The 27,293-nt window shown below is 50.3% G+C and overlaps 1 protein-coding gene across 4 annotated transcripts in view; it reads left to right on the top strand.

Moving 5' to 3' along the window:
• The window catches only part of HNF4A (hepatocyte nuclear factor 4 alpha), a 66,891-nt gene extending 45,191 nt beyond the window's left edge, over positions 1–21,700 (top strand). For 2 of the 4 annotated variants that reach the window (XM_013968895.2, XM_005688574.3), the window contains exons 4-10: positions 3,974–4,080; positions 4,957–5,112; positions 8,994–9,081; positions 9,962–10,117; positions 12,943–13,179; positions 17,305–17,457; positions 18,508–21,700. In XM_013968895.2, coding sequence (XP_013824349.1) covers positions 3,974–4,080; positions 4,957–5,112; positions 8,994–9,081; positions 9,962–10,117; positions 12,943–13,179; positions 17,305–17,457; positions 18,508–18,650 — 1,040 coding nt within the window. In that variant the 3' untranslated portion in view covers positions 18,651–21,700. Of the gene's footprint in view, positions 1–3,973; positions 4,081–4,956; positions 5,113–8,993; positions 9,082–9,961; positions 10,118–12,942; positions 13,209–13,504; positions 15,810–17,304; positions 17,458–18,507 lie in introns of those variants that run through there. The other 2 variants (XM_005688575.3, XM_013968896.2) reach the window with 2 other exon arrangements.

The following is a 27,293-nucleotide window of genomic DNA, read 5'->3' on the forward strand; positions in this document are numbered from 1 at the left end:
AGTCACTTTCATGTGTGTTACTTCAGTGAAGTTTCTGCCCCATTTGGGCTTCAGTGTTCACATCTGTAAAATCACAGGGGTGGATAATGAACCCTTCCAGCTCTGTGAGTCTTGCTATATGCCCACTGATCTACCTGTGGAAGCACACACGGCCCACCAGGACTTGTGTGTTTGTTCCCTGGTCCTCCCACTGGACTGCCACAGAGACGGCAGGCCCCGAGGAGGGAGAGTCCCCAGCCGTTCTACCTTGGCTGAGCCTTGAAAACAGCCAGTTGCTTCTTATCTTGGAGAAGGTGGCATTATGCCAGGAGGAGAGGAGGATCGGCTAATGGCAGGTGCGTGTGGGCTATAGTAAAGGCTGGTGGTTGTTTGCATGCTTGGGTTAGCCAGAAGATCCTGACACATGCGGTGGGCTCAGCTGCTTTGAGAACACGGCCAGGGTAGCAAAGTGTTCCACTGCCACTGTGGTCAAGTTCTGGGAAGTAAGGGCATGACTAGCTCTTGTCGTTATTGTTCATTTGTTAAGTCATGTCCAACTCTTTGTGACCCCATGGATTGCAACATGCTAGGCTTCCCTGTCCTTCACTGTCTCCTGAAGTTTCCTCAAACTCATGTCCATTGAGTTGGTGATGCCGTCCAACCATCTCATCCTCTGTAATCCCCTTCTCCTTCTGCCCTCAGTCTTTCCCAGCATCAGGGTCTCTTCCAATGAGTCAGCTCTTCACATCAGGTGGCCAAAGTATTGGAACTTCAGTATCAGTCCTTCCAATGAATATTCAGAGTTGATTTCCTTTAGGATTGACTGATTTGACTAGCTCTACTTAAGTCTTATAGTCCCAATACCCCTCCTTGGCTTGGTGGGAGGTTCTCAGAGCCAAGAGAAATTCTCAATGGAAGCCCCAGGGACTGGGAGAGTTGGGACCAGTTTTTATTTCCCTTCCTCGATGGCCTTAGGAGAATCTAGAAATGAGAACTCCAAAGTTGTCCATGAGGACAGCAAAGCATGGATTGTAAATGTAGCACTCATAGACCACTTGGGTGTATAGGAGGTCATCAAATCTTTCCACTTTACAGATGGGGAAGTTGAGACCAGAGAGGTGATATGATTGGGTCAAGGTCAAGGGCAGAGGAAGTCAGGACTAGACCACAGGCTCCCCAGAACTGAGCAGACACCAAATTCCCTGGATGAGAACTAGGACTGATGGCCTTGGGAGGCACCTGGATTTGGTCAAGTCTTCTGAAACTTCCTCTCAACCACAGAGAAGGGCTCTGAATCTCAAAGTCTTGTAAGTTTGGCCAGAGGATATTCCATGGTGATCAAGTGGGTTAAAGAACGGAGACTCTGGGAAGAAATGTGGGGGCCAGTGGGTCCAATGGCAGGTCCCAGATTCTTTCCTATAAACCTACACCTCCCTGAGCCTGAGCTGTCAGACCCAGGACAAATGTCTGATGCCCGGCTTCAGAAATTCAGCCCAGGAAGCAGGGCCAGGGATGCAGGAGGTACAAGCTGGCGGTAGGCCAGGGGCCCACGGATGGGCCCTACCTGGGATCCCCCGCCCAGCCCCCCTTCCCACACCCCCACTCAGGGGTTCTCTCGGAAGACAGGCTCGTCCTCTCCGCCTCTGCCCGGGCTGGTTAATATTCAATAGAAGTTACATTAGGTCCCCGACCCTGCTAATACTGAGCAAACATTTGGAAAACATCATTCCGTGACTGAGCTCGCGCCGGGCACTGATAACGCCAGCCTAACCTTGAGGAGCCCAATCCCCAGCTGCTGACAGCAGCCCTTTTCTTAGGCCTGCCGCCACTTGGCGCCCTGGTGGGTGCGGGCTGGCAGCCGTGGGAGGGGTGTCGCAGGCGGGGTGGGACCTGAGGAGGGGAGCACTGCTGGAAGCTGGCCCCCCGTCCAGGGTGGTGGGTCTGAGAAGAGGAGTTTTCTTACCTTGGGACCTCTGTTACATCTCACTAACTCTGGGTTCCCTTTACACAATCTGGCTTTTTTTTTTTTTTTTTTTTTTGTGGCCATACCACGTGGCTTGTGGGATCTTTAGTTCCCTGACCAGGGATCGAACTGACGCCCCCTGCATTGGAACTGCAGTCTTAGCCACTGGACTTCCAGGAAAGTCCTACAGCTGGCTTCCCTCCTCTGATTTCAACAATGTTTGAAATCAAGAGAGAGCTGACGAGGGGAATGTCAATGTTCCATTGAGAAATGGGGTGTAAATTGCACCCGAGAATCAAAGCTGGTCTCCCCTGCACCTTCTTTCGGCCACTCAGTGGATATTTATTGAGCACCCACCGCGTGCCAGGCTCTGTTCTAGTTGCTGGGGCTACAGCAGTGGATGAAAGGGAAGATACTCTGGCTTTCTGGAGCTTTCTTTCTCTTAGAGAGTGAAGAAAGGACACAGACAAGTACCAAGAAGAAAAATAAAACAGGAGAAAGTGGCAGAACCTGCGGGAGGGATATCCCCACTAGACAGGGTGGTCAGAGAGGGTGTTTCTGAGAGGTGTTACGTGCAAGGAGACGTGAGCAAACGGAGAGGAAGAAGCTGAGTTGTGGGGGATGGGGTGTGAGTAGGAGGAGAGTTCCAGGCAGTGGGAACAGCAGTGGTGAAGACTTTGATGGAGAGTGGCTGAGTGAGTCCCAGGAAAGGCTGGGAGGCAGGTTTGATAGAGTAAAAAGTGAGATGGGGGAGATAGGACCACTGTGAGAAAGGGTGACCTGACTCCAGGTATGATGGGGAGGTCCTGGGTTTCCGCTGTGGAGGGATGTGACCCGAGTCGGGTTTCAGGGGATCCCTTTGTCTTCCGAGAGGTGCACAGACTGCAGGGGTAAGGCTGGAAACAAAGCGGCCAGAGAGGAGGGTCTGGACTTCCCCAGGACCCAGCCCAGAGTGGAAGCTGCAGGTGGGTTTGCACAGATTACTGACAGCATTTGGAGTATGTGTGTGGTGGTGGGGTGGTGGTGGCCAGGTGAGAGAAAGGGACATATAGCGAGGCCCCCAGGCTCGGAGGAAGAATAAAGCTGCCTGTTCCTGAGATGGGAAAGACCGAGAGGAGCGGGTCTGGGAAAGAAAAGCCCGTAGATGGGGAAACTGAGGCCCAGAGAGAGGGTGTGGCCCCCACCAGCGCACGGAGACTGAGCAGCGAATCCCACCAGGAGCCCAGGTCTCCTGTAGCCTTTTCCTCCCTTCTTACAGCTTCAACAAAGGCCTCCCAGGTTCTGAGGGCCTGTCAGGGTGGCAGAAGGACCAGCCCACATCTTAGGCCAAGACTGACCCAAGTGGAGAAGCAAGGGGGTGTGGGGCCCAGGTGGACAGAGGCCCCGGATCTCTGAGTTCCTGGGACGGGAGCCCCGTGGTGGGGCAGGAGGGAGCCAGAGCTTTCACGAGCTGTCTCTGAGAAGGTTAGCCTAGAGCACATGTGCTTCCTACTGGTACAGACCCCAGGGCAGGTGGGGCCTCCAGACCCCCTTGTCCAGGCTTCTGCCTCTGTACTCAGGAGTCCTTGGGCCATCTCCATCACCCAGAGCAATTCATTTTGCTTGTCTTATCCACTTGCACCTGGAAAGGAAGGGACCCTTTTCTAAACACAGCTTGACAGCCTGTCATTGAGACAGATCTCCTGCTCAAAATTTAAGACCTGCCTGAAGTCCTCTGCCAAGTCATCACAGCCTTGCATGCCTCCCATGACGGGTAGATCACTCCTCAAGCCACCCTGTTTTGTGAAGAGCAGTAGTGGCACTGGGAAGGTTCTCCCACAAGCTGGGCGAGGAACCATTGGCCCCTATCCCCACACCCTGACCTGGGCTCTGGCCTGGACACTCTCCCTCCGCCCCCAACTCCCACCTCCAAGTGTGTTCCCTTTGTTCCTGGACAGCCCTCCAGGTTCACCTCTCTCCCCTTGTCCTTCAGCCACCCCTCCTGCCATGGGACCCCTCTCCTCCCTCTCACCTCCTTCTGCCTCCTCACAGCTGTACAGAATGAACGGGACCGGATCAGCACTCGCCGGTCCAGCTACGAGGACAGCAGCCTGCCCTCCATCAATGCGCTCCTGCAGGCTGAGGTCCTGTCCCAGCAGGTACCAGGGGAGCCTCCCCCACCCACCTGGGCCCCCCTCATCCTAAAGAGGAATCTCAACTCCACCCCTTTCCTTCCCACCCGGGCCTTAGAGCAGCAGACGGAAGTGCCCTCGGACATCACGAAGGGAAACTGAGTCCAGGGTCACACAGCCCATTTAGTAGCAAAGACTCAAACCCTGGTGTCTCAGACGGTAAAGAATCCGCCTACAGTTGCCTGGGTTCCATCCCTGGGTTGGATCCCCTGGAGGATCGGATGGCAACCCACTCCAGTATTCTTGCCTGGAGAATTCCCATGGAGAGAGGAGCCTGGTGGGCTACAGTCCAGCGGGTTGCAGACAGCCGAGCGCAACTGAGTGACTAAGCACAGCATAAACCACTGCTGGCACCTAGCGGCCCTGTAGGGCCTGCACAAGGAGTCTCTGTGCTCACCGAGGGTCTGAGATTGGCTTAGCCCCAAGAGAAAAGAGGAGCGGACACTGTAGCGCACTGGGGCTCAGCCAGCCCCCCTTGCTGTGTGACCTTAGGCGAGTTGCAGTACCTCTCTGGGCAGTGGTATCTGCACCTTCCGATGAGGATGGGGACTTTTGCCCTGCTTCTCGGGTGTTTTAGGCTTCAAAGGAGCTGGTGGAAGAGGAGGTAGGGGGAAAGCGGCAGATGAAGGCCCAGAGAGAGCCGTCTTCCCCCATAACTGCCTCCTTGGCATCCTCCCTTTCCAGTTTCCCCACAGCTTCCTTCAGAGCTGAGAAGGCACCCACAGTCCAGCTCCTCTTTCCCAGGCAGGGAAGCTCTCTGGGGGGGGTGGGGGCTTTGTGCAGGGGACAGAGTATATGGAGGGGGGCCCCTGCCACCCCAGCATTTTCCTTCGCCTCCCCTAGATCACCTCCCCTGTCTCCGGAATCAATGGCGACATTCGGGCGAAAAAGATCGCCAGCATCGCGGATGTGTGTGAGTCCATGAAAGAGCAGCTGCTGGTGCTCGTCGAGTGGGCCAAGTACATCCCAGCCTTCTGTGAGCTCCCTCTGGACGACCAGGTGAGGGTGGACACGGTCTGCGGGTGGTCCGGGCCCTGGGTAGGTGGGTCCTGCTGCCTGCCCCCCTCCCCCTGGATATGGCCTTGGACTGATTCAATTTATTTCACAAACACATAGTGCTCATGTGTGCATGGAGCTGTTTAAATCACTTTACAAATATTAGCTCATTTAATCCTTCCGACAACCCTAGGTAAGGTAAGTGCTATTATGACCATCATATAGGAGAGGAAACTGGGGACACAGAAAGGTTGAATAATTTGCTCAAGGTCGCACAGCTAGTATCCAACACAGGCGGTGCTAGAACAAGCAGGCAGGCTTCAAAGTCCAGGCCCACAGCCACTGACTGCACTGCTGTATCCGACAGCTCTCCCAGGTAGGATGTGGGTAGGGGCTCAGGGGCAGGGCCTAAGCCTTGGCTCTAAGAAAGCTTCTCTCTGTGATCTTGGACAAATTGCTTCCTCTCCTTGAGCCTCCGTTTTCTCATCTGTAAAGTATGAATCGTAATATCCCCATCAGAAAGCTGTTGGGAGGATGGAGAACATTACCCTTTGAAAAGCGTCAGTGGTGTAACGGGACACCTACACAGTCCTGGCCTCCCTAAATGTCAGTTTCTTCCTTGTATCCCACCAAGATGGATTTTCATTCAGCAATTTTATTTCCCAAACTACCTTCTTCGGAATACCAAAAATGTCTTAGGGGGAGAAGGTGGGGCTGAGGGATGGGGCCCCGAGGACAGTTGAGTTCCTGAGCACCTGCTCAGGGTGCCCCCGAGGCCACTGCAGACATTTTCTTTGTTTGGAAAAGGGGCTGAACTGGGTCATCGACTCAGCTCCGATGGAAGCGGGGCGGCACCAGTGGACAGTGTTCCAGATACCGGCTCCTGGTACATTTGCTTCTCGGTTTTGCAATTCTGCACAGAAAATTGGCAACGTGTCTCGGTCTCTTGAAGTTTCTCAGAAGTCCTCAGGCAAGGCAGCTGTTGAACCTTAGGAAGCCCAGGGCTTCTCAAAGTCCTCTGGTGCCCAGGCGCTCCTGGAATGCATTTGCATCACGTGGTGAAACAGGCTGTGAAAACCCTGGCTTTGCTGGTCCTCACCCTCACACGGGGGCCAGATCGGATGCCCTCTTACACGGATTCCTCACTGCTTCGGGAGGGATGACAAGGCAGGGATCTTGGCCAGGCTGCCCTGGCCTTCTTCCCTGCTCCTCGTGTTCTGGCCCCGGTCCCCTCTGCTGGAGAGGCTCCATTAATGTTTAATCCCTCCTGTTCCTTCCCAGGGGCTCAGCAGGACAACAAGATTCCCCCCCAAGCTGAGCAATTGTTAACCTCCATTTCCCACCCAAACCTCCCTGGCTGGGGCTCAGAGCATTCTCAGAGAGCAGTGATGGGTGGCCAGTAACACAGAATAATCATTAACATCACCACCCACCACCTGCCCACCCCCAGAACAGCCATGTTAGGGGGCTGGACCCCAGGGCCAGGAGGGTTCCCACCTCCCCATTCATAGTGTATAAGGAGCTTATCTTGCCTGTGATGGTTGGGGCACAGCTGGGAGAACTGGGGGATGTTGTCTGTCAACATTGCCCCAGGAACCAAGCGTGCTTGCTTCGTGGTTTGTTTTGGGCATCGACCCATTGAAACCTAGCAGGCTGGGTAGCATTGGATAAGGGGATGGAGGCTTGGAGAGAAAGAGCAATTTGCCCAAGGTCACAGAGCAAGACAGCCACAGGGTTCGACTCTAGGTCTTCTGTCTCTCGATCGCAAAGACACTGGAGTAAGTGACGAAAGTCCTGCATGGTGCCTGGCGTGTAGGAAGTGCTTGATAATCAGCAGGCTTTGGTCTCCTTTTGTCCTGGTCATGGAAAGGGCGTTCTCGCCCTCCTCCAAGGCTGTTTGCCATTCCCCCTCTTTTCCTGTCATCCTCACCAGGCTTCACCTTGGGGGTTCAGAGACGTGGTAAGGACATGGCTGCAACAGGGGCTCAATCTGGGAGGATGTTAAGTAGAGCGGCTCATCCTTTCACCTGTCCCTTCCTCTTTCATCCAAACAAATATTTATCGAATGCCTACTCTGTGCCAGGTGTCCTCCATACCTTAGAACTACCTCACATCCTCAGCAGGGCCTTTCATGATTTGCCCCATTGCTCTTCATCACATGAGCCTCATCTTCCTTTCTGCTTCCCTCCTTCGGTCCATCCATCTATCTCTTCTTTCTTTCTCCCTCCCTTCCTCTCTCCTTCCTTCTCCTCCTCCCTCCCTCCCTTCTTTTCACTATTGTGTCCCCAAACAAGCGTCTGGCACTTGTGGTTGTCATTCAGTCTCTCGGTCGTGTCCCAGTCTGGTGTGAGACCCCGTGGACTACAGCGCACAAGGCTTCCTTGTCCTTTGCTAACTCCTGGAGTTTGCTCAAACTCATGTCCATTGAGTCAGTGATGCCATCCAACCGTCTGATCCTCTGTCACCCCCTTCTTGTCCTGCCCTCAGTCTTTCCCAGCATCAGGGTCTTTTCCAATTAGTCGGTTCTTTTCATCAGGTGGCCAGAGTATTGAAGCTGAAGCTTTAGCGTTAGTCCTTCCAATGAATATTCAGGACTGATCTCCTTTAGGATGGACTGGTTTGATCTCCTTGCTATCCAAGGTACTCTCAAGAGTCTTTTCCAACACCACAGTTCGAAAGCATCAGTTCTTCAGTGCTCAGCCTTCTTTATGGTTCAACTGTCACGTCTGTACATGACTACTGGAAAAACCATAGTTTTGACCGTACAGATTTGTATTGGCAAAGTGATGTCTGGCACTTAGTAGGCACTAACATCTGATGACTTCAAGAATGAGCAATCCAATGCATTAATGAATAAAAGCATTTTTTGCTTCCTAGTTTAGTCTGCTAAAGAATTTCCAAATTCCCTACCCTACCTTGCAGATAAGATCCTGGAGGCCACCAGCCTGCTACCATTTGACCAGCCCCATCCTTGGTCCACATGCAAGCACTGAAGCAGGTGGTTCTGAAAAGGCAGGCAATGCCCTCCTGTGGGCTGGCAGGGCTCCCACCTGCCAGACTTCAGACTCAGACTTCCAAGGCCTCTCTGTCCTCTCTGCAGGGAAGGGGTCGGTCAAGCGGATCTCTGGCCAAGGACCGTTGCTCACACCCTTTGCCTCGGAAACCAGCATCCATATCCAGATTCTTACAACAGAATCTAGAATCTTCCAGCTTCAAGTGGGTGGATGCTCTAGAGATCTCTTGGAGCAGTGATTTCCCGAACACAACCATGCATCAGAATCAACTGAGGAGTTTGTTAATTTCAGATCCCTTGGGCCCACCCCAGATAAAGAGAATCAGTGCCTTGGGTAGTAAGGCCTAAGAATCTGTGTTTTACAAAACACCCTTCATCGTGTTACATAGCTGATCCATGACTAGGAATTCAGAACCCCCAAAAAAGCTCTAAAAGTTTTAGAACTTTTTGGGTTTGTGGACCCTCTTGAGAATCTGATGAAAGCCTTTAAGTCTCTGCTAACACACACACAGAGTGGTGTTACAGTTTTACCAGGCACACAGACAGACAGACGAGGCCCAGAGTGGAGCAGCAGCTTACCCCAAACACAGCAGTTCAAGGGCAGAGTTGGCATTTGGTGTCCCGGCTCAAGCACAGGTTGTTTCCCCTTTCAGCGGTCAGCTGAAGCTTTTCCCGGTTTCTAGTTTTATCAGTTATGAGAGGAAGGAAGCAGCTTTCTGATGCCCATCTTATCATTCAGGCAGGTAAAGGCAAGCAGAACACTAATGCTGACTTGCTCCGGGTCATTGAGTTGGCGGGGAACAGCCTCCCCAGGGGTGTAGATGCCTTCCCAGGCGTGCGGACACCGGACGCCATCCCCTCTCTCTTCCAGGTGGCCCTGCTCAGAGCCCACGCCGGTGAGCACCTGCTTCTCGGAGCCACCAAGCGCTCCATGGTGTTCAAGGATGTTCTGCTTCTAGGTGAGGATGCTTTCTGCCCAGTCAGGGCTCTGCAGGAGGCATGCCCAGCGTGGAGCGCACCTGGGCATGGGAGATTTCCCTGGTGGTATGCAGAGTGAGGGAGTCAGATCAGAACGGTCCTGTCCTCAGTATTCTCAGCTGGATACCAGATTCAGATGCAAGGAAATGTGGACTCGTGGAATTAAATTCCCCAGCATTCACGTTACAGCAGTCAGGCTTAGCCCTGGGATAACCTGTGCATTCAGATGTACTTTCTGAAGAGGGAGCAAAAGACAGCCAGGAATGGCACAAACCCCCAGTCTGTGTCACCGATGCCTTCATAACGTGTTTGTTTATTACTCTAACTTCTTACATAGGGCACACCGTGGGCCCTAGTCTGAGTACTTTACAAATACTAACTCCTCGAGTATGATAACCCAATGAGATAAGCACTATAATTTATTCCCATTTTACAGATGGAAAAACCGAGGCACAGAAAGTAATTTATCCAGATAGATCTGGCTAGTCAGTGGAAAAAGCAAGATTCAGCCCAGGTGGTCTAATTCCAGAACCTGAGCCCTTATGCGTGGTGCTTTTATGCCTCCCAAACAGCCCTTGATTGTCATCAGTCTTGTAGTCTGTTGTTGCCATTGAAGAATGGAGCTTGGGTGATACGAAAGGGGTGCTAAGAAGTCAGGCTCTGGGCCCACTCCAATGCCTGCAAGTCACTCATTCCTTTAATCTGGGCCTTGGCTTCCTCATCTGTAAGATGGGTGTGACAGTCCCCACCAGCCCCTCCTTCCGTGAGCAGCTTCTGCATTATAACTGCAAACAGCAAAAGCTAGAGGAGAGAGGCACACCCCGGTGGCTTCCCATCCCCTCTCCTTCCTAACCCATCCAGGCAATGACTACATCGTCCCTCGGCACTGCCCGGAGCTGGCAGAGATGAGCCGAGTGTCCGTGCGCATCCTTGATGAGTTGGTGCTGCCCTTTCAAGAGCTGCAGATTGATGACAATGAGTACGCCTGCCTCAAAGCCATCATCTTCTTTGACCCAGGTACAGCCCACACCTCCCACCCTCCCCTGATGCTCCAGACCCTCTGTCGAACTGCTCCCACTGAGCTGCGAACCCTGAGTTTACCACTCCATCTCTCTAGTACAACAATCAGAAGACATCTTTATCAGCTCCATTTAACAGATGAGGAAAATCAAGGCTCAAATGACTGATGTGACAACGGGGCACGCTGACTCCAGAGGCCTGGTTTTTTTCTTTCCCATCTTACCTTTCTTGGGCTTCCCTGGTGGCTCAGAGGTTAAAGCGTCTGACCGCAATGCGGGAGACTCGGGTTCGGTCCCTGGGTCGGGAAATTCCCCTGGAGAAGGAAATGGCAGCCCACTCCAGTATACTTGCCTGGAGAATCCCATGGACGGAGGAGCCTGGTGGCCTACAGTCCACGGGGTGGCAAAGAGTCGGACACGACTGAGCAGCTTCACTTTTATCTTTCTCTCCTTTCCTGTCTGCTTTCTGTTCCTTACCTCCTCCCATCCTCCTTTTCTTTCCCTCAGAATTTTTTTTTATCAAAATAATATCTGCACATACTTAAAATGGAAATAGTCCTCCCCACTCTGCTTTTCCTGTCCAAAGCCCACTCCCCAGGAGGAACCATTTCTGATTCTTTGTACTGTTTCTTTTTATTGCCATCTCTCCAGCTCTAAATAAAATGCTAACCCTTCTACTTCTTGATTTATCCATTTTAGAACATATTTTTTCCTCCTATGATAGTTGAGAAATGTATTTTTCCCCATCACCACTCCATCTTTTCTCTCCCATCATCCTAATACATTTTTCTTACTATTTCAGTGTCTCTACTGATTGCCTCTATAATGTTCTGCGCTTATGCTTTTATTTTTTGTTCCATCAACTGTTGGCAGTATCTCCTAACCTTTCATTAGCAGGATAAAGAGAATGTATTTGCATTCTCCCTCTTCCGTCTACCAACCCTCCACTTCCATTTTCACACAACATCTTTTTTTTTTTTTCGTTTTTTTTTTTTTTCCATGTGGACCATTTATAAAGTCTTTATTGAATTCGTTACACTATTGCTTCTGTTCTCTGTTTTGGTATTTTGGCTGTGAGGCACGTGGGATCTTACTCCCAGAACAGAGATCAAACCCACACCCCCTGCCTTGAAGGAGGAAGTCCCCACCACTGGGCCACCAAGGAAGTCCCTGTACCACATTTCTGTAGTTGTGATTTTGTGCAAAACCTGTTTTCATCTCATAATGTCAAGATGGACGCCTGGGCTCCAAAGCTTCCTTGCTTCCTTCTGTCCTTCCATGTTGGAGAGGTCCTGCCTCGTGCCAGGCACTGTCCTTAGTGCCAAGCCCTTTCTGGGTGAAGATTGAGTCTAGTAAGCATAGCGAGGAAGCAGAAATGAACACTGTGTATTGAGCACTCACTAAGGCTCTTGTTGATCTCACCTGTTACTTGCAACCTGGTATCTGTGAGATAGGAACTGCTATTATCTCCATTTTACAGATAAGAAAATTGAGTCACAGGGAAATTGATAGACTTGCCCAGGTCACATAACTAGGAAATGGCAGAGCTTGGATTTGAACTTCAGACTCTTCAGCTCTCAAGCCCATGTTCCTACCTATCACACACTATTCCTGGTTTCTTGAGGGGATAAGATTTCTAGTTCCAGTTTCCTCCAGAGGCTGGCCCAAGCTGTGCACCCTGTGGTGGTTGGCATGGGCCTGGATGATAGTAACTGCTCAGCAAAATGTGCAGGATTACTGATGCTGAGTCAGGGTCAGCAGCCTGGCCTGGAGGGGCTGGTGACCTAGGTCAGGGCCAGGCATGTGGGTGGTGCTCAATAAATGTTTATTGAATGAATGATAGAATGCACAAATGTGGCCCAGGAGAGAGAAAACCCTGCGTTGGAAATGTGGGTGAAATTCTCTTTCTGCTGCTTACTTTATCCATAAGAGACAATAGATGTCTTCCATGAAGGTTGAGATTAACTATTGAATAACCACTTCAATCACTTTCCTGGTTAAGAATATAAATGTATCCATTGCTTTTTTTTTTTTCATTCATTCACCCTTCCGTCCATGTACCCATCCTTTCATCTAGTTATCTGTTCAACACATGTTGACAATGCATGGTACAAGGTGGTGGGTTTAAAAGATGTATGTATGCCTGTATAGAGATCACAGTCTAATGGAAGAGACATTCCACCCTGTGTGCTCAGTAGTGACAAAAGAGCCACAGAGGTTTGGGGACAATATGAACACTCAGAGTGCAGACCTGGTAGGATGGAATGGAGAAGGTTTCCCGGAGGAAGTGTGATCTAAGCTGAGACCCCAAGACCACACAGGCAAGGGAGCAGGCAAGTGGGGAGACTAATGAGGCAGGAGAAGAAGCAAGTCCTGAGGCCTGGAGGGTGGGGCTTTTTTTTTTTTCTTTTTGGCTGAATTGTGAGACATGTGGAATCTTAACTCCCCGACCAGGGATTGAACCAGCATCCCCTGCACTGGAAGATGGAGTCTTGACCACTGGACTGCCAGTGGGGCCTTACCTGGGAGTCAGGAGCCCTAATTCCACATCATGGATCTGCCAACAAGTGGTTCTGTGGTCTGGGCCAAGTCCTCTCCTTTTTGTGTGCCTTGGTTTCCCCATCTGTACGATGAAAAGGTTACAAGGTGCCCTCTTGGGAGTGTTCCTGAAGTCTTGCCCCAGCACTGTTAGGATTCTCTAGGTGCCCTCAGGACACTAGGCCTCCTAGCAAGAGCCCCCGGAGCAACGGGACATTGGGTCCCACCTCCCCAGGCGCTCCAGGTTGGCCCTCTGCCTTCCTGGCATGACCCCTCCCATTGCAGATGCCAAGGGGCTGAGTGACCCAGGCAAGATCAAGAGGCTGCGTTCCCAGGTGCAGGTGAGCCTAGAAGACTACATCAACGACCGCCAGTATGACTCGCGTGGCCGCTTCGGCGAGCTGCTGCTGCTGCTGCCCACCCTGCAGAGCATCACCTGGCAGATGATTGAGCAGATCCAGTTCATCAAGCTCTTCGGCATGGCCAAGATCGACAACCTGCTGCAGGAGATGCTGCTGGGAGGTTGGTGTCCAGCCCGGGAGGGCCGGGAGGCGGGCGGGGCTGGAGGCCGCTTCTCCGAGACCAGCCTCACTCATGCAGAGCTGCGTTCACCTCTCAGCTCCATCACTTCCTCACTCCATGAAAAAGTGAAAGTGTTCGTTGCTCGATCATATCCGACTCTTTGCAACCCCACGTACTGTAGCCCACTAGGCTCCTCTGTCCATGGGATTCTCTAGGCAAGAATACTGGAGTAGGTTGCCATGCCCTTCTCCAGGTGATCTTCCCAACCCAAGGATCGAACCCAGGCCTCCTGTACTGCAGGAGGATTCTTTACCATCTGAGCCAGTGGGCGGGGCTGGGAGAGGTAGCCTCTCTAAGAGACAAACCTCATGCAGACCTGAGCTCTCCACTCAGCTCCATGACTTCTTTGTTCTGTAGCTTTGGCCAAATCCTTTTATCTACCAGAGTCTCAGTTTACTCATTAGGAAAATGGGGACAGTGGCCTGTTAATTCAGGTGCTGAGACGTTACCATGTTCCAGTCGCTGTTCTAAGTGCTGGAGGTTCAGCAGAGAACAAGAGTCAGTTTTCCTGGAGGTTGTGTATGAGTGTATATATGAGTGTGTGTGTGTGTGTGTTTGTGTGTGTGTGTGTGTGTGCGTGCCAGTGTATATTAACACTTGGGGAAACAGATGATAATTGAGTATATAATAAAGAGGGCAACTACAGATTTTGAAATAACCAAGTAATACAATAGAGTATAACTGAAAGGGGGCCTCTTTAGATAGGTTGGTCAAGGAAGACCTCTCTAAAGTGGTGGCTTTTATGCCACAGATCTGATGGAAGGAAAGAGAACATTTAAAAGCCAAACAAGAAACACTCCTAGCACAAGTAACTAGTGCAAAAGGCCCCAGAGCAGCAGAGGTTTGTGTGTTGGAGAAAGATAATTTGTGAGGCAAGAGGAACTGTATGAAACGAAGACAGAGATTGGGAAGAAACCAAATCATAAATATAGTCTTAGAGGCTATGGTTAGAGATTTGCATTATATTCTCATTGCAACTCTTAGAAGAAAAGTGGAAAATCAGACTAATGTTTTCAACAAACTATCCCAATGGTGGGTAGAAACTGAACATCAGAGGGAAAATGGAGACTGGAAACCCCTGAGAAATGTCACTGTCTTCAATGAGGAGAAGGACAGGGAGGCTTGGACCAAGGCGTGACCGGAAATTGATCAACACAGATGCACTTGAACATCTATTTGGAGGAAGAACTCACAGAAGTTGCTGATTGATCAGATAGGGGCAATAAGGGGAAGGGTAAGAGTCAAGGATGAAACCTACATGTTTGCTTTGAGGAACAGGAATGGTGGTGGAGTAATTTATTGAGATGGAGAGGACTGGGGGGAAAAAAACTAATTTGAGACTGAGGGTGGGGGTAGGGGGTGAAGATCCATTGTAGAATTTAGTGAAGTGTGAAATGATTGTTAAATAGTCACGTTGAGTTATCCAGGAGGCAGATGGATATTTGTTGCTCAAACAAGACCAAAGTTGGGGATAAGAGTCAGCTTAGTGGTGTCCCAGAAACCAGGTGCCAGAGAAGGAAATGGAGGAGAGCCTAGCCAGGAGGATAAGAGAAAAGCCAAGGGAAGTCCCAGAAGCCAAGAGCAGAGTGTGTTTTAGTGGGGACAGAGCATTTAATGGTGTTAAACTCCACAGGAGTGGGAAGGGGGCTCTCGGCGATTGTGTTGAGAGCAGTGTCAGTGGGAAAGGAAAGCAGGGGAGGTGTTGCAGACGGAGTGAGCTGGAAAGTGGAGAAGTGGAGACAGCAAGAGTCGACTGCCTTTGGAAAACGTTTTGCTCAGAAGGGAGCTGGGAGGGAGCCACGGCTGATCGCAGGGGAGTGATTGTGATGATGTGCCGTGGAATCTCGGCTGGACTAAGAGGGATGAAGACAGGTGGCAGTCAGTGGAAAGTGGGGGCCAGTGAAACGACAGCCTCAACGGGGCTGAAGAATGTTTGCAGTGATGGTGCTAGAGGAAGCGAGCCGGAAGGATAGGAGGCAGGGTCTACATAAAGATGCTTGAACGTGAGACTTTGGAGGTGACGTGATCACTGGTGATGGCCAAGGGCAAGGTCTCTCAACCTCAGTGGATTCTTGGGTCTGAGTCATGCTTTGCTGAGGGGGCTCTTCTGTATCTTCTTTGGGCACATGACTGGCCTCTACCCGTGATACGCCAGTAACACCCCTTCAGTGGTGACAGATACTCAGATATTGTCAAAGGTCCCCCGAGGGGCCAAAATCACCCCTCGCTGAGAACTGCTGTCACATGGTAACTCACTTCTTTCTCACTTTGACCCTGTGAATGCAGGGTCACCGTGAGTCAGGTGTCCTGAGGCTAGGATCAGCAAGGAGCCTGTGTCCTATTGCCAGATAAACTTTGGGTAAAATAATTCATCTCTTTGGGCCTGGTCATCTCATCTGTAGAATGAGGTTAATAATGATAGCTGGCCTTTAGGGCTGTTGTGAAGGTTAAATTATGTCAAACCTGGAAAACGCGGTAACACAGTACCTGGCACATAGTATGTTGATAGCTATCATTGAAACAGGTGTACTTTTAAGTCTTTTTCTCTGTTTATCTGTTTGGCTGCATCGGGTCTTAGTTGCAGTATGCAGGACTTCCGTTGCATCTTGTGGGATCTTTTGTTCTGGCACTTAGTCTCTCTAGTTGTGGTGTATGGACTTATTTGCACTTCCCAGGTGGCTCAGTGGTAAAGAATCCGCCTGCCAGTGCAGGAGCCTCAGGAGATGCAGGTTTGATCCCTGAGTCAGGAAGATCCCTGGAGAAGGAAATGGCAACCCACTCAAATATTCTTGCCTGGAGAATCCCATGGCCAGAGGAGCCTGGCAGGCTACAGTCCATGGCGTGGCAAAGAGTCGGACGTGAATGAGCGCAACAGTGGGTTCTTAGTGGGATCTTAGTTCCCTGACCAGGGATTGAACCCAAGTCTCCTGCATTGCAAGGCAGATTCTTAACCACTAGACCACCAGGGAAGTCCCTGAAACAGTGTATTTTAAAGACCCCTTTCAAGCCCTAAAATTCCACCGTTGTTGTATTAGTGCCATAGCCTATTACTAGACCATATGCTATACATATGGTACCGTCATTCTCTTGATGCATTTTCTTGAGGCAGTTGCTGTGTTCCAAACACTCTGCTAGGATCTCAAAGAGAGAAGAAAGATACACCTGTAATTGTAATGTTCATAGACAGAAGCGATTGTTCCTCAAAGATGGGTTACAAATCAGTGACTATGTGAATTCCAAAAAAGGAGAGGTTACTTTCTACTGAAGTAGGGAGAATCAGGAGAGGTCCAAAGGAGGGAACGTATGAGTTGGAATTTGGACTTGGGGATATTGGTGGGGGTTGGAGGAAGTGGGGTAGAAGGCATCTTTCACGACACAGGAGAAAAATAAGAGAGCTAGGTCAGTCCAGAGGATGCGGAGATGCCATAAATAGGCTAGTTGGGCTTCAGATGAGGGGGATGAGGCTGAAAGGTGAGTTGGGACCAAAAGGTTAAGGACTCGCATACCACGGAGCTTTGAGAGACATTGATTGAATCCATTATATTAACATGCAATCAATACACTGCTCGTTGCAATATCTAAATGATTGCGGCTTCCTTGCATACCCCTTGTTCCTTTCAAATCACTTTTGTCCTCTTGGTTTGTGAGTCCTCTCAATACCTTCATGAAGCCTGTGAATAGGAAGGGAAACCTGAGTTTGTGTGTGGGCATGTTCCGTCATGTCCGACTCTTTGCGACCCCATAGACTGTAGCCCACCAGGCTCCTCTGTCCATGGGATTTCCCAGGCAAGAATACTGGAGTGGGTTGCCATGTCCTACTCCAGGGGATCTTCCCAACCTAGGGATCAAACCTGCATCTCTTGTGTCTCCTGCATTGACAGGCAGATTCTTTACCACTTCACCACCTGGGAAAGCCCCAGTTTACTAACCCACAAATAGGAGCCCAATAGGCCCCATGAAGACTGGATGAGCAGGTTGATGGCCACCCTTGAGGACGATGGTGCCTCAAGACCCGTGGTCTTTATCCTGGACTCTCCATCCTCACTGAGCACCTTCTACCTGCAGGGTCCTCCAGTGAAGCACCTCATGCCCACCACCCCCTGCACCCTCACCTGATGCAGGAACACATGGGCACCAACGTCATTGTTGCCAACACGATGCCTGCTCACCTCAGCAACGGACAGATGTGTGAGTGGCCCCGGCCCAGGGGGCAGGCAGGTGGGCAACTGGGGCTCTCCCCTGGAAGGGGTGAGGTTGGGGCCTGAGAGGGAATCTGGAGAAGGTTGGGTCTAGAAGATGGGAAATAGGGTAAAACAGTTCTCTGTGCTCCAGGGTAGGAAACGAGGGGCAAGACTGTCCATTTGTTAAGGCTGCTTATTCAGTGAGGTGATTGACAGCTTCCACTGAATGAAGCCGTCCTTAGATGAGGCAGTCCTCATCTGGGTAGATCGGTTGAGGATGTCCACTCCGGTGAGGATTTCATTAGGTGATGTTGTCCACTAGGTAAAATTGTTCACTGAAGTTAGACTTCCCAGTCTGTTAGACAACTAGGTGAGACTCTTCACTGGGTGAAGGCTTCCACTGGGCTAGACTGTCCTCAGGTGAAATCTCACAAGAGTTAGTTTGTCATCGGGCAGGGTCCTTCAAAGAGGAAGATTATCTTTGGGATGAGAGGGTCCGCTAAAATGAGATCGCATTTCATTGAAATTGTTCTTTGGGAAAGTTGGCCTTTGAATAAAGTTGGCCAAGAGGGTCATAGTCAAAATTACATTCTGAACTTGTTATGGGGGTGGGGCCATCAGTTTCTGCTACTCATCTACCTAACTATCAAAGGGAGAGTATTTTTTGAGCCAGTTAGCCAGCCTCTTGGGTCTCATCTACTGCTCCTCCTTTTCTCCAAGAAAGCTTGATCCTGTCACATGTCCCATGGTCCTTAGGGAGACCTAGACCCCAGTTTGGGAGAAGCATCCAACTCCGTATCAAAGGGCAGAGGAGACGGGGGTTGTAGGGACGTGGGCAAAAGGTCCTAACTGCAGGACCTCACCCAGCTATAGCCTTCCAGCCCTGATGGAACTTAGACTTGGTGATCTGGAAGTCAGAAGGTTTGGGCTGTAGCAGTAGAGATAATCTAGTCTAATTCTCTCATTTTGTAGAAGAGGAAATTAAGTGTCAGAGAGTGGGGAGGACTTCCCTAGTGCTCTTCATTGACCCCCACCCACGAAAGGCTGGAATTCTGAGCAGCCCCTGTCTGTCTCTTTGCCCCTCCAGCCACCCCTGAGACTCCACAGCCTTCACCGCCCGGTGGTTCAGGGTCCGAGCCCTACAAGCTTCTGCCCGGAGCTATTGCTACCATCGTCAAGCCCCCCTCCGCCATCCCGCAGCCGACCATCACCAAGCAGGAAGTCATCTAGCAAGTCACTGGGGGCCGGGGGCTCTGCTGATCCCCTCGCCCCCTCCGAGAGCCCCTGATGGTCACTTGGTCACAGTGAAGCAAGCTGTGACCACGGGCCAGTCCCAGAGCAGTGATGGGAAAGGCGAGGGCGCTTGAACTCGGGCTGTGGGTTGCATCTCACTGCCCCCCTTCACCACTTGCTCTGGATATCGGGGCTGTGACTTGGGGAGACCCCAGCTGGAAAATCCTCTGCTGCTTGGACAGCTTTTCTCCTGCTGAAACCACTGCCTTCCCCTCATCCTTTGCCTCACTTCTTCACCCCCAAAGGGCTGCCACCTGGAGACGACACGTGACCTTGCTGAAGCACGGCTCCCTCCCTGCTTAGACTGGTGTAATGTTGGACACAGAGCCCTTCTGGGCTGGGCCACATGGTGGCTCCTCCCACATCCCTGTTCTGCTGCCGCAGCCACCACTGTCCCCCTTCCTTAGTCATCCTCGTTTCTCCAAAGCCACCTCTCCAGAGGCTGAGGAAGACGTGCAAACAACACCCGCAGTCATCCCAGGAGCGTTTGAAAAGCACTGACGAGCTCGCTGCAGTGTGGGAGGCTCTCGAGCAGGTGGATGCCGTTTCTCCTCTAACCCCTGGCTCTTCCCTTCTTCCGGGACTTAGGAGGGTCCTTCGGGTCAGAGTGATGGTCCCTATAGGCTGCTGAACATGAAAGAACAATCCAGAGTGGACACTGCAGCCAGGACCTATGGGGAGGCTGGGAGGGGTCAGAGAAGGCAGGAAGGGGCAGACCATCCATTAGGCCTTTAAGGAAGGGCTGGATTCTGGCTGGTGGAACAAGTGAGCCAGAACATTCTAAGGAAGAGCAGATAGCCTAGACCAGGCGGGGAGGTCAGAAGGAGGCCATGGAAGGAGGTGTTGAAAGACGGGGCTCTCTAGGGGAGAGGGTGCACTGGACAGCCTGGGGATCTTGAACGCCAGACGGAGGCTTGGCGACTTGGGTCCCCAGGCTGTGAGTAGCTGGAGAGGGATGTGCAGGAGCCGAGCTTTCAGAAACTGGAAGATCACAGTCCTCCAGAGGTCAGAAGTTTGGGAGAGAGCAGGAAGGTCAGATGGGGTCTGATGGTGTCATCCAGGTGAGGGAGATGAAGCTGGGGATGGAGAAGACAGATGGGTGAACCTCAGGTGAGAGCAGCAACGAGGAGGAATTATCCCACCAGGCCTGTCTCGAGCGCTTCCTCCCGGTACTGTCTTAAGGCACTTGACCTGCCCCATCTCCTTTCATCCTCCTTATTACCCAGAAATCATTACTGAAGAAGGAATTGAGATCTCAGTGGTTAAATCATTTTTCTGGAACTCACACAGCTAGTAAGTGACCCAGATTTGATCCCAGATCTGCCAGGCTCAGGCACTCTTAGCCTCAGGTTGAACATCTCTGAAAAGGCCCCCTCTGTCCTTACTGGGATTGAGTTAAGAACCTTCCTGCCTGCTTCAGCAGCCTTGGAAGCCTCATTCTCCCCAGAAGCCCTACCCACTCCCAGGCCTAAGATTGGCCTGAGGCTGCACTAAAGTCCAGGTTGCTTCCAGAATCCTGTTTGCTGATAAACATCAAGAAGTCGTGGTTCCTAGACCCCTTTTCTTTTCAGTCCCCAAGTGTGGGGAAGGGGCATTCAGCAGTTCATTGTGAGAGGGACCAATGTGACCTGGCATTCCGGACGTGGGATGGTGTGAGTAGGGGCGGGGGAGAGGTAAGGGGAACTGGGTTTGAGACCCGCTCTGTGGAGCATCACTCAGGGTACCTTCTGAAACCATTAAACCGCAGAATTGAGCAGCCAGTACTCATCCATGCAGAATTTTAGAGGCTTTGTGAAAATTCTGGAAAGTGCCACTGGCTAGTGGGAATTAAAGGGATGTGTCCTGGAACTGGAGCTTAGAGAGGAGAGTGAGCAGTCAGACTGACTACCTACCCCCCACGCAGGCTTCTGAGTGGATGCAGGCAGCACCCCAGTGCCCCCCAAATTCTACCATTAGGGACTGCCTTTTGTGAGAGAGGCAGGAAGGGTATTGGGATGGGATGTCCGAGAACAATCATCACATCTGCAGTGCTGTCAGAGCTGGGGTTTCCCCTTCCACCAAGCCAAGTCCTCAGTCCCAGGAAAGGTTGTTCCCTGCTCAGGGCAGCCCAGCCTCCCTCAGCCACCCCTCATTCCGGGGGCGTTCCCCCAGAAACCCCATCCAGGGCACTCAGATGGGTCTGGGGCAAGGTGGGGAAGCTGGGATCATTTCTGGTCATTGTCATGCCCCTCTTTGCCACCCCGACCCCCTCACCCTGCCTCACTGTTGCCCAGACTTCTGCCATGGGAACAAAGCTGAGATAAGAAGTTCCCGTGGGGTGGGGTGGGGTAGCTGTGATTTTTAACGGTAGCCAATCTTCTGGGCCAGGGGCCAATTGCCGGCCCCAAATCAACCTCCCTGGAGGAGAAATCCATGCCACTTTAATAATTTTATTGCCACGCAGGAAACACAAAGAGAATTTACTTTTCTGACTTTAAACTGAGGCCACCACGTTGGAAAAATCTTTATTTTCACTACCTGAGTTGTGATCCTAAAACGTAAGATCTCATGGACTCAAAGAGGGTTGGAGGGCAAGCACGGACCGTGTAATTCCTCCACTGAGACAACCTCTTCTCTGGGTGTCTCTCAGTAGCTTCTGGAACCCACACGGCTCTCCTGAGGGTGGACAAATGGGAGCAGAGCCTTGGAAGTGGACGCTCCTCGATTTCTTGTGATGACCAAGCCAATTACTTTTGCCAAATTGCTCTGTGATTTGCCTTGATTGTGATGAAGTTAGAAATTCACATTGAGCAGTTCTGAGAGTGGGCTGGCATCCCGCCAGACTGATCAACATCTTCCCATGGCGGATGTCATCGGGTCCTGTGCTGTCCCCAGAGCCCCTGTCACCGCCATCCAACGGGGCAAAGAAGCAAAAAAGATTTCTTACTCTTGTGCATTTTAACAAAAGTTTATAAAAAGAAATAAATGGCGCCTATGTTTTCTAAGTCCTTGGATGAGTGTCTTCCTTTCAGGTGTTAGAAATAAGAATGAGAATATTCAGATAGTTCTTTTCTATATGCAGAATGCTTTCATATCTGTTATGGTTTTTTCATCTTCTCAAGGTAAGCAGGGTAGACATGATTACCTCTTGCTTTATCAATGAGGTAAATGAGGCTCAGGGGAAGCAATTTTCCTCGAGAGGTGGGAGCTGGAATCCAGTGTCTTGATTCCGACGGCTCAGTATGTAGAGAGAGTAGGGGAGGGGTAAGAGAGGAGGTGATGGCAAGAAGTTTCCAGGGTCTGTCACTGACCATCAGTTTCCAGGGTCTGTCACTGACCATCAGGCTCTAAGATGGAGCCCTGTTCCGGGTCACTTCCAGGGACCTGGGTCAACCTGCCAGCAATGAGGAACAAGCAGGCATAGGAAATCTCATAAAAGTAAGCATTGTTATCAAAAGAGAATCAAAGTATTTAAAATAGATAAGAAGGCCCTACCATATAGCACAGGAAACGCAACTCGATATTCTGTAATAGCCTAAATGGGAAATTCAATTCAGTTCAGTTGCCCAGTCGTGTCCAACTCTTTGTGACCCCATGGACTGCAGCACACCAGGCCTCCCTGTCCAACTCCCAGAGTTCACTCAAACTCACTTCTATTGACTTGGTGATGCCATCCAACCATCTCATCCTCTGTTGTCCCCTTCTCCTTCTGCCTTCAATCTTTCCCAGCAGCAGGGTCTTTTCAAATGAGTCAGTTCTTCACATCAGGTGGCCAAAGTATTGGAGTTTCAGCTTCAACATCAGTCCTTCCATTGAATATTCAGAACTGATCTCCTTTAGGATGGACTGGTTGGATCTCCTTGCAGTCCAAGGGACTTGCAAGAGTCTTCTCCAACACCACAGTTCAAAAGCATCAATTATTCAGTGCTCAGTTTTCTTCATAGTCCAACTCTCACATCCATACATGACTACTGGAAAAACCATAGCCTTGACTAGATGGACCTTTGTTGGCAAAGTAATGTCTCTGCTTTTTAATACGCTGTCTAGGTTGCTCATAACTTTCCTTCCAAGGAGTAAGCGTCTTTTAATTTCATGGCTGCAATCACCATCTGCAGTGATTTTGGAGCCCAAAAAAATAAAGTCTGACACTGTTTCCACTGTTCCCCTATTTATTTGCCATGAAGTGATGGGACTGGGTGCCATGATCTTATGTTTCTGAATGTTGAGCTTTAGCCAACTTTTTCACTCTCTTCTTTCACTTTTATCAAGAGGCTCTTTAGTTCTTCTTCCCTTTCTGCCATAAGGGTGGTGTGATCTGCATACCTGAGGTTATTGATATTTCTCCCGGCAATCTTGATTCCAGCTTATACTTCTTCCAGCCCAGGGTTTCTCATGATGTACTCTGCATAGAAATTAAATAAGCAGGGTGACAATACACAGCCTTGATATACTCCTTTTCCTATTTGGAATCAGTCTGTTGTTCCATGTCCAGTTCTAACTGTTGATTCCTGACCTGCATATAGGTTTCTCAAGAGACAGGTCAGGTGGTCTGGTATTCCCATCTCTTTCAGAATTTTCCACAGTTTATTGTCATCCACACAGTCAAAGGCTTTGGCATAGTCAATAAAGCAGAAATAGATGTTTTTCTGGAACTCTCTTGCTTTTTCCATGATCCAGCAGATGTTGGCAATTTGATCTCTGGTTCCTCTGCCTTTTCTAAACCCAGCTTGAACATCTGGAAGTTCACAGTATGGAACATCTGGTATTCACGTACTGTTGAAGCCTGGCTTGGAGAATTTTGAGCATTACTTTACTAGCATGTGAGATGAGTGCAATTGTGCGGTAGTTTGAGCATTCTTTGGCATTGCCTTTCTTTGGGACCTAAGTGGGAAAAGAACTTCAAAAAGAATAGGTATATGTTAAGCTCAATCACTTTGCTGTACACCTGAGGCTAAGACAACATTGTCAATCAACTGCACTCCAATATAAAACTTTGAATTCCCAGCCAGCTCTGAACCCACTTTGTCCCTGGATAACCCAGGAGGCTGGGCTTGCACCTTGGCCACCACAGCCTTGCTTTGCTCAGCGGTGCGCTGGAGCTGGCCTGGGAGATTTGATTTTTTAGCTGCTCTTTCCAACTCTGTGTTGGGCAATGCCACATGGATAGCAATGGTGGAAGCATTTACATCACAAAAAATGGCAAACATTGCAATTCAGGGCGTTTCCTGGCCGGCCAATTGTCCACCATTCACCAGCACAACACAGCATTCAGTGATGGTGGGATGGAGGCTTGCTGATAGCTGGGCAGTGGATGCCTAGGTGTGGTCAAGGGTGACGGTAGAGCAGGGTGACCCTTTCTGTTTCACAAAGGGAGGGGACCAAAGCTCTGACCTGGAAGTCACATATCTCAGTGATTGACTTTCAGGTCACTCCTCTCTGAGCCACATCTGTAAAAAGGAAATGATCCCTCCCTCCAGGGGTGTTGTCAGGATTGAACTGAATGAGATCACAGGAGCTACGACAGCTGCTGTGTATATAAGGTGTACAGAGTGCCCGCTCAGGGGGGGCTTTGTGAGTGTAGACTCTTCACTTAGCTCCTGTCTAGTGAGAAGCTAACCACTGAGTTCTCCAGCTTCAAAAGCACCCTTTCGCTGCAGCCTGACCAGAGCCACTCCTACCATCCCCTGGGCCTTTCCTCCACTCATGAGCACCAGGAAGTAATCTCTCGAATGTTGCATCAGAAACCTCATCCATGCCACTGCCAGCATGGATGCGGGGGTGGGGGACAGAGCAGGCTATTGCAATCCTAGAGCGTGCTTAATAAATCCATATCAAAACCATAAACCCTGGGCTGCCATAAATTCCTCTGGCCTTGGCTCCTCCAACCTCATCAGCCCTTTGCCCCCGTTAATCTCAAATCTCCGCCTGGGCAGCCCGAGCTGCAAGCTTGGTTTCCATTTTCGTTGCAAAACATCAGCTCGGGTGGCAAACACCACATCCCATGATCATCATTTTAGACGTGATGAAACTGAGGTTCAGAGAGGTGAAGGAACTTGTCCCAGGCACGAAGCCAGGGAGCAGTGGAGCCAGGACTCAAACCCAGCCTTCTTCAACCAACCCACGTGGCCCCTCAAGAATTGGGAATTCACCTACCAGCAACAGAGGCTCCTTCCCCAGCCATGACACTGGGTGCTTTGATCTCTTTATCCCAGATGGAATCCCTCAATAAATGGGAAGAAGTGGGAGGGACTCTGGGTGATGGGTTGTGTGACCATCCAAAGGAATGTCCATGCAATCACCCCAAACTGGTGGGACCACCCTACTTCCTCTTCTGTGGAACCCAGATCACCTTTGTCCTACCCTTCTTGGATTAGCGTGTCATCTGTAAATTCCAAGGCAAGATCCAAGAGACCTGTCTTACCGGATTCTCTGCCACTATCTAATGATGGAGAAGCTACAACCGTATCCTCTTTCAAGACCCACATTTATTGACCACTTTCTCTCTGCCAAACATTGTTGGGCATATGTTCATCCCCATGACAACACCCTGAGTCAGGTGTTCCTATTGTTCTATTTTACAAATGAGGATGGCATATGTCCATGGTTCAGAGCTGGCCCAATGCCGAGATTCAAACGTCCATTGTCTGACTCCAGGGACCACCATGATGGGACCTGGGAGGAAGCCGATGAGTCAGTCACTGTATGCTGAGCACAGAAGCAGTGTGAACGGATAAAAGTTCATTATTTGACAAATACTGAGGGGCAGAGACTTGTGCCAATGAATCCTGGGATTTACAGAGGGTTAGAACCATGAGGTGCCTCCCTCTTAGTTTACAATTTTCTCTTATAGAAGGGAAAATTACAAGCAGGGACTTCTCGGGTGGTCCGGTGGTTAAGAATCCACCTGCCAACACAGGGACACGGGCTCCATCTCTGATGTGGGAAGACCCCGCATGAACAGAGCATGCTTGCCATGCACCACAACGGCCAAGCCCATGCGCCCAAAGCCTAAACAGCGCAACGAAGAGTAGCGCCCTCTCGCGGCAGCTAGAGAAAGCGCGAGCACAGCAATGAAGACCCCGTGCAGCGAAAACCAGTCAACAATTTTTTAAAAAAATTACAAGCAGTTGAATATTAAGAGCCAAAAGAGAGTGACAGCAGGCGAGATGGTCCTTTGAATGGGGGGAGGACGGCAGTCTGGGAAGTCTCATTTGCTGGAAGATTTAGAGGCAGGGGTGAGACAGAGAAAAGATGGGTGTGTGTTCACAGAGGAGAGAGATGGGGCAGCGAGTTTTGGCAGGCAGCCCGTGGATGGGAGGAAGGATGGAGACCAGTGTTTCCCAGCCTGCAGTCACTGTACTCGTCACATCCCCTCCACACCCGAGTACCACTGCACCTTACTTACTTACCATTTTTCTTTATTTTTTTTTTAAATAAGGTAGTCTGATTTTATTTAATTAATGATTTTTTGGCCACACGGCGAAGCCGGGAGGATCCTACTTCCCGACTAGGGATTGAACCCCAGCCCTCGGCAGTGAAAGCTCAGAGTCCTAACCACTGGAGTGCCAGGGAATTCCCCCTGTTTTTTCTTTCAGTCAACTCACAAGCATTGTCTTTACATTGATCACTGATGTAAATGGAAAACCAGTACCACTTTGCCGTGTAGATAGACGATGATTGCAAAATTAGGGCAAAAAGAAAGTGATTTATTTTCAAGGTGGAGCCAGAGAGGATCACCCAAGGAAAGTTCTGCACTTTCCTCTTCAAATGGGGAACTGACAAATATCTAGAGAGATGTGCTAGCCAAACGTTCTCTGTAAAGTTTTTGAAAGGAAGGAAGACTTGTAAAGAGACAGGCTTTGGTGGCAATGGGATTGAATGCCATCTCTGTGTAACCCTGAAGTCATTCAGCATGCCCACTTAAGTCTTCAGTCCACACCTGGAAGCAAGCCACGTTGGATGGTCTGGGCCAGGGGGTGGGGGCCTCAAACACTGGAAAACTGGAATTTCTTTGGGAGAAATAGAAAAATCACTGGAGACAGGAGACTGGGGGAAGGTTGTGGCCAGATCTGTGTTTTTTAAGGGATCACTCTGGCAGCTTTGTCAAGGATGGATTTGATGGGGTGCAGCTGTAAGCAAGAAGACCAGTGAAGATGCTCGGGTGCTGGACCAGGTGAGAGATGGTGAAGCTGGTACCATATGGAGGCAAGAGATGTAGAGGAAGGGACCAATCCAAAAGAAATGTTGATTCATTCATTCACTCAACAAATATGTAGTGAGTGCCCATTATGTGCTGGGTCGCTCTCTAGGCACCAGGTACACAGTTGGGCAAGACAGATAAAGTCCCTGACTTCATGAGATTTACCTCCTAGAGGGAACAGACAGACAGTACTTGAGTGAATACATTTAAAAAGGTAATTTGAGGGACTTCCCTCGTGTTCCTGTGGCTAAGACTCTGTGCTTCCAATGCAGGGGGCCCAGGTTCAATCCCTGGTCAGGGAACTAGATCCCACATACCACAACTTAGAGTTCATATGCTGCAACCAAGACCCAGAACAGCCAAATACATAAATAATTTTTTAAATAGAAAAATGCAATTAC

Source organism: Capra hircus, chromosome 13 (assembly GCF_001704415.2).
Source record: "Capra hircus breed San Clemente chromosome 13, ASM170441v1, whole genome shotgun sequence".
NCBI classification, from domain to species: domain Eukaryota; kingdom Metazoa; phylum Chordata; class Mammalia; order Artiodactyla; family Bovidae; genus Capra; species Capra hircus.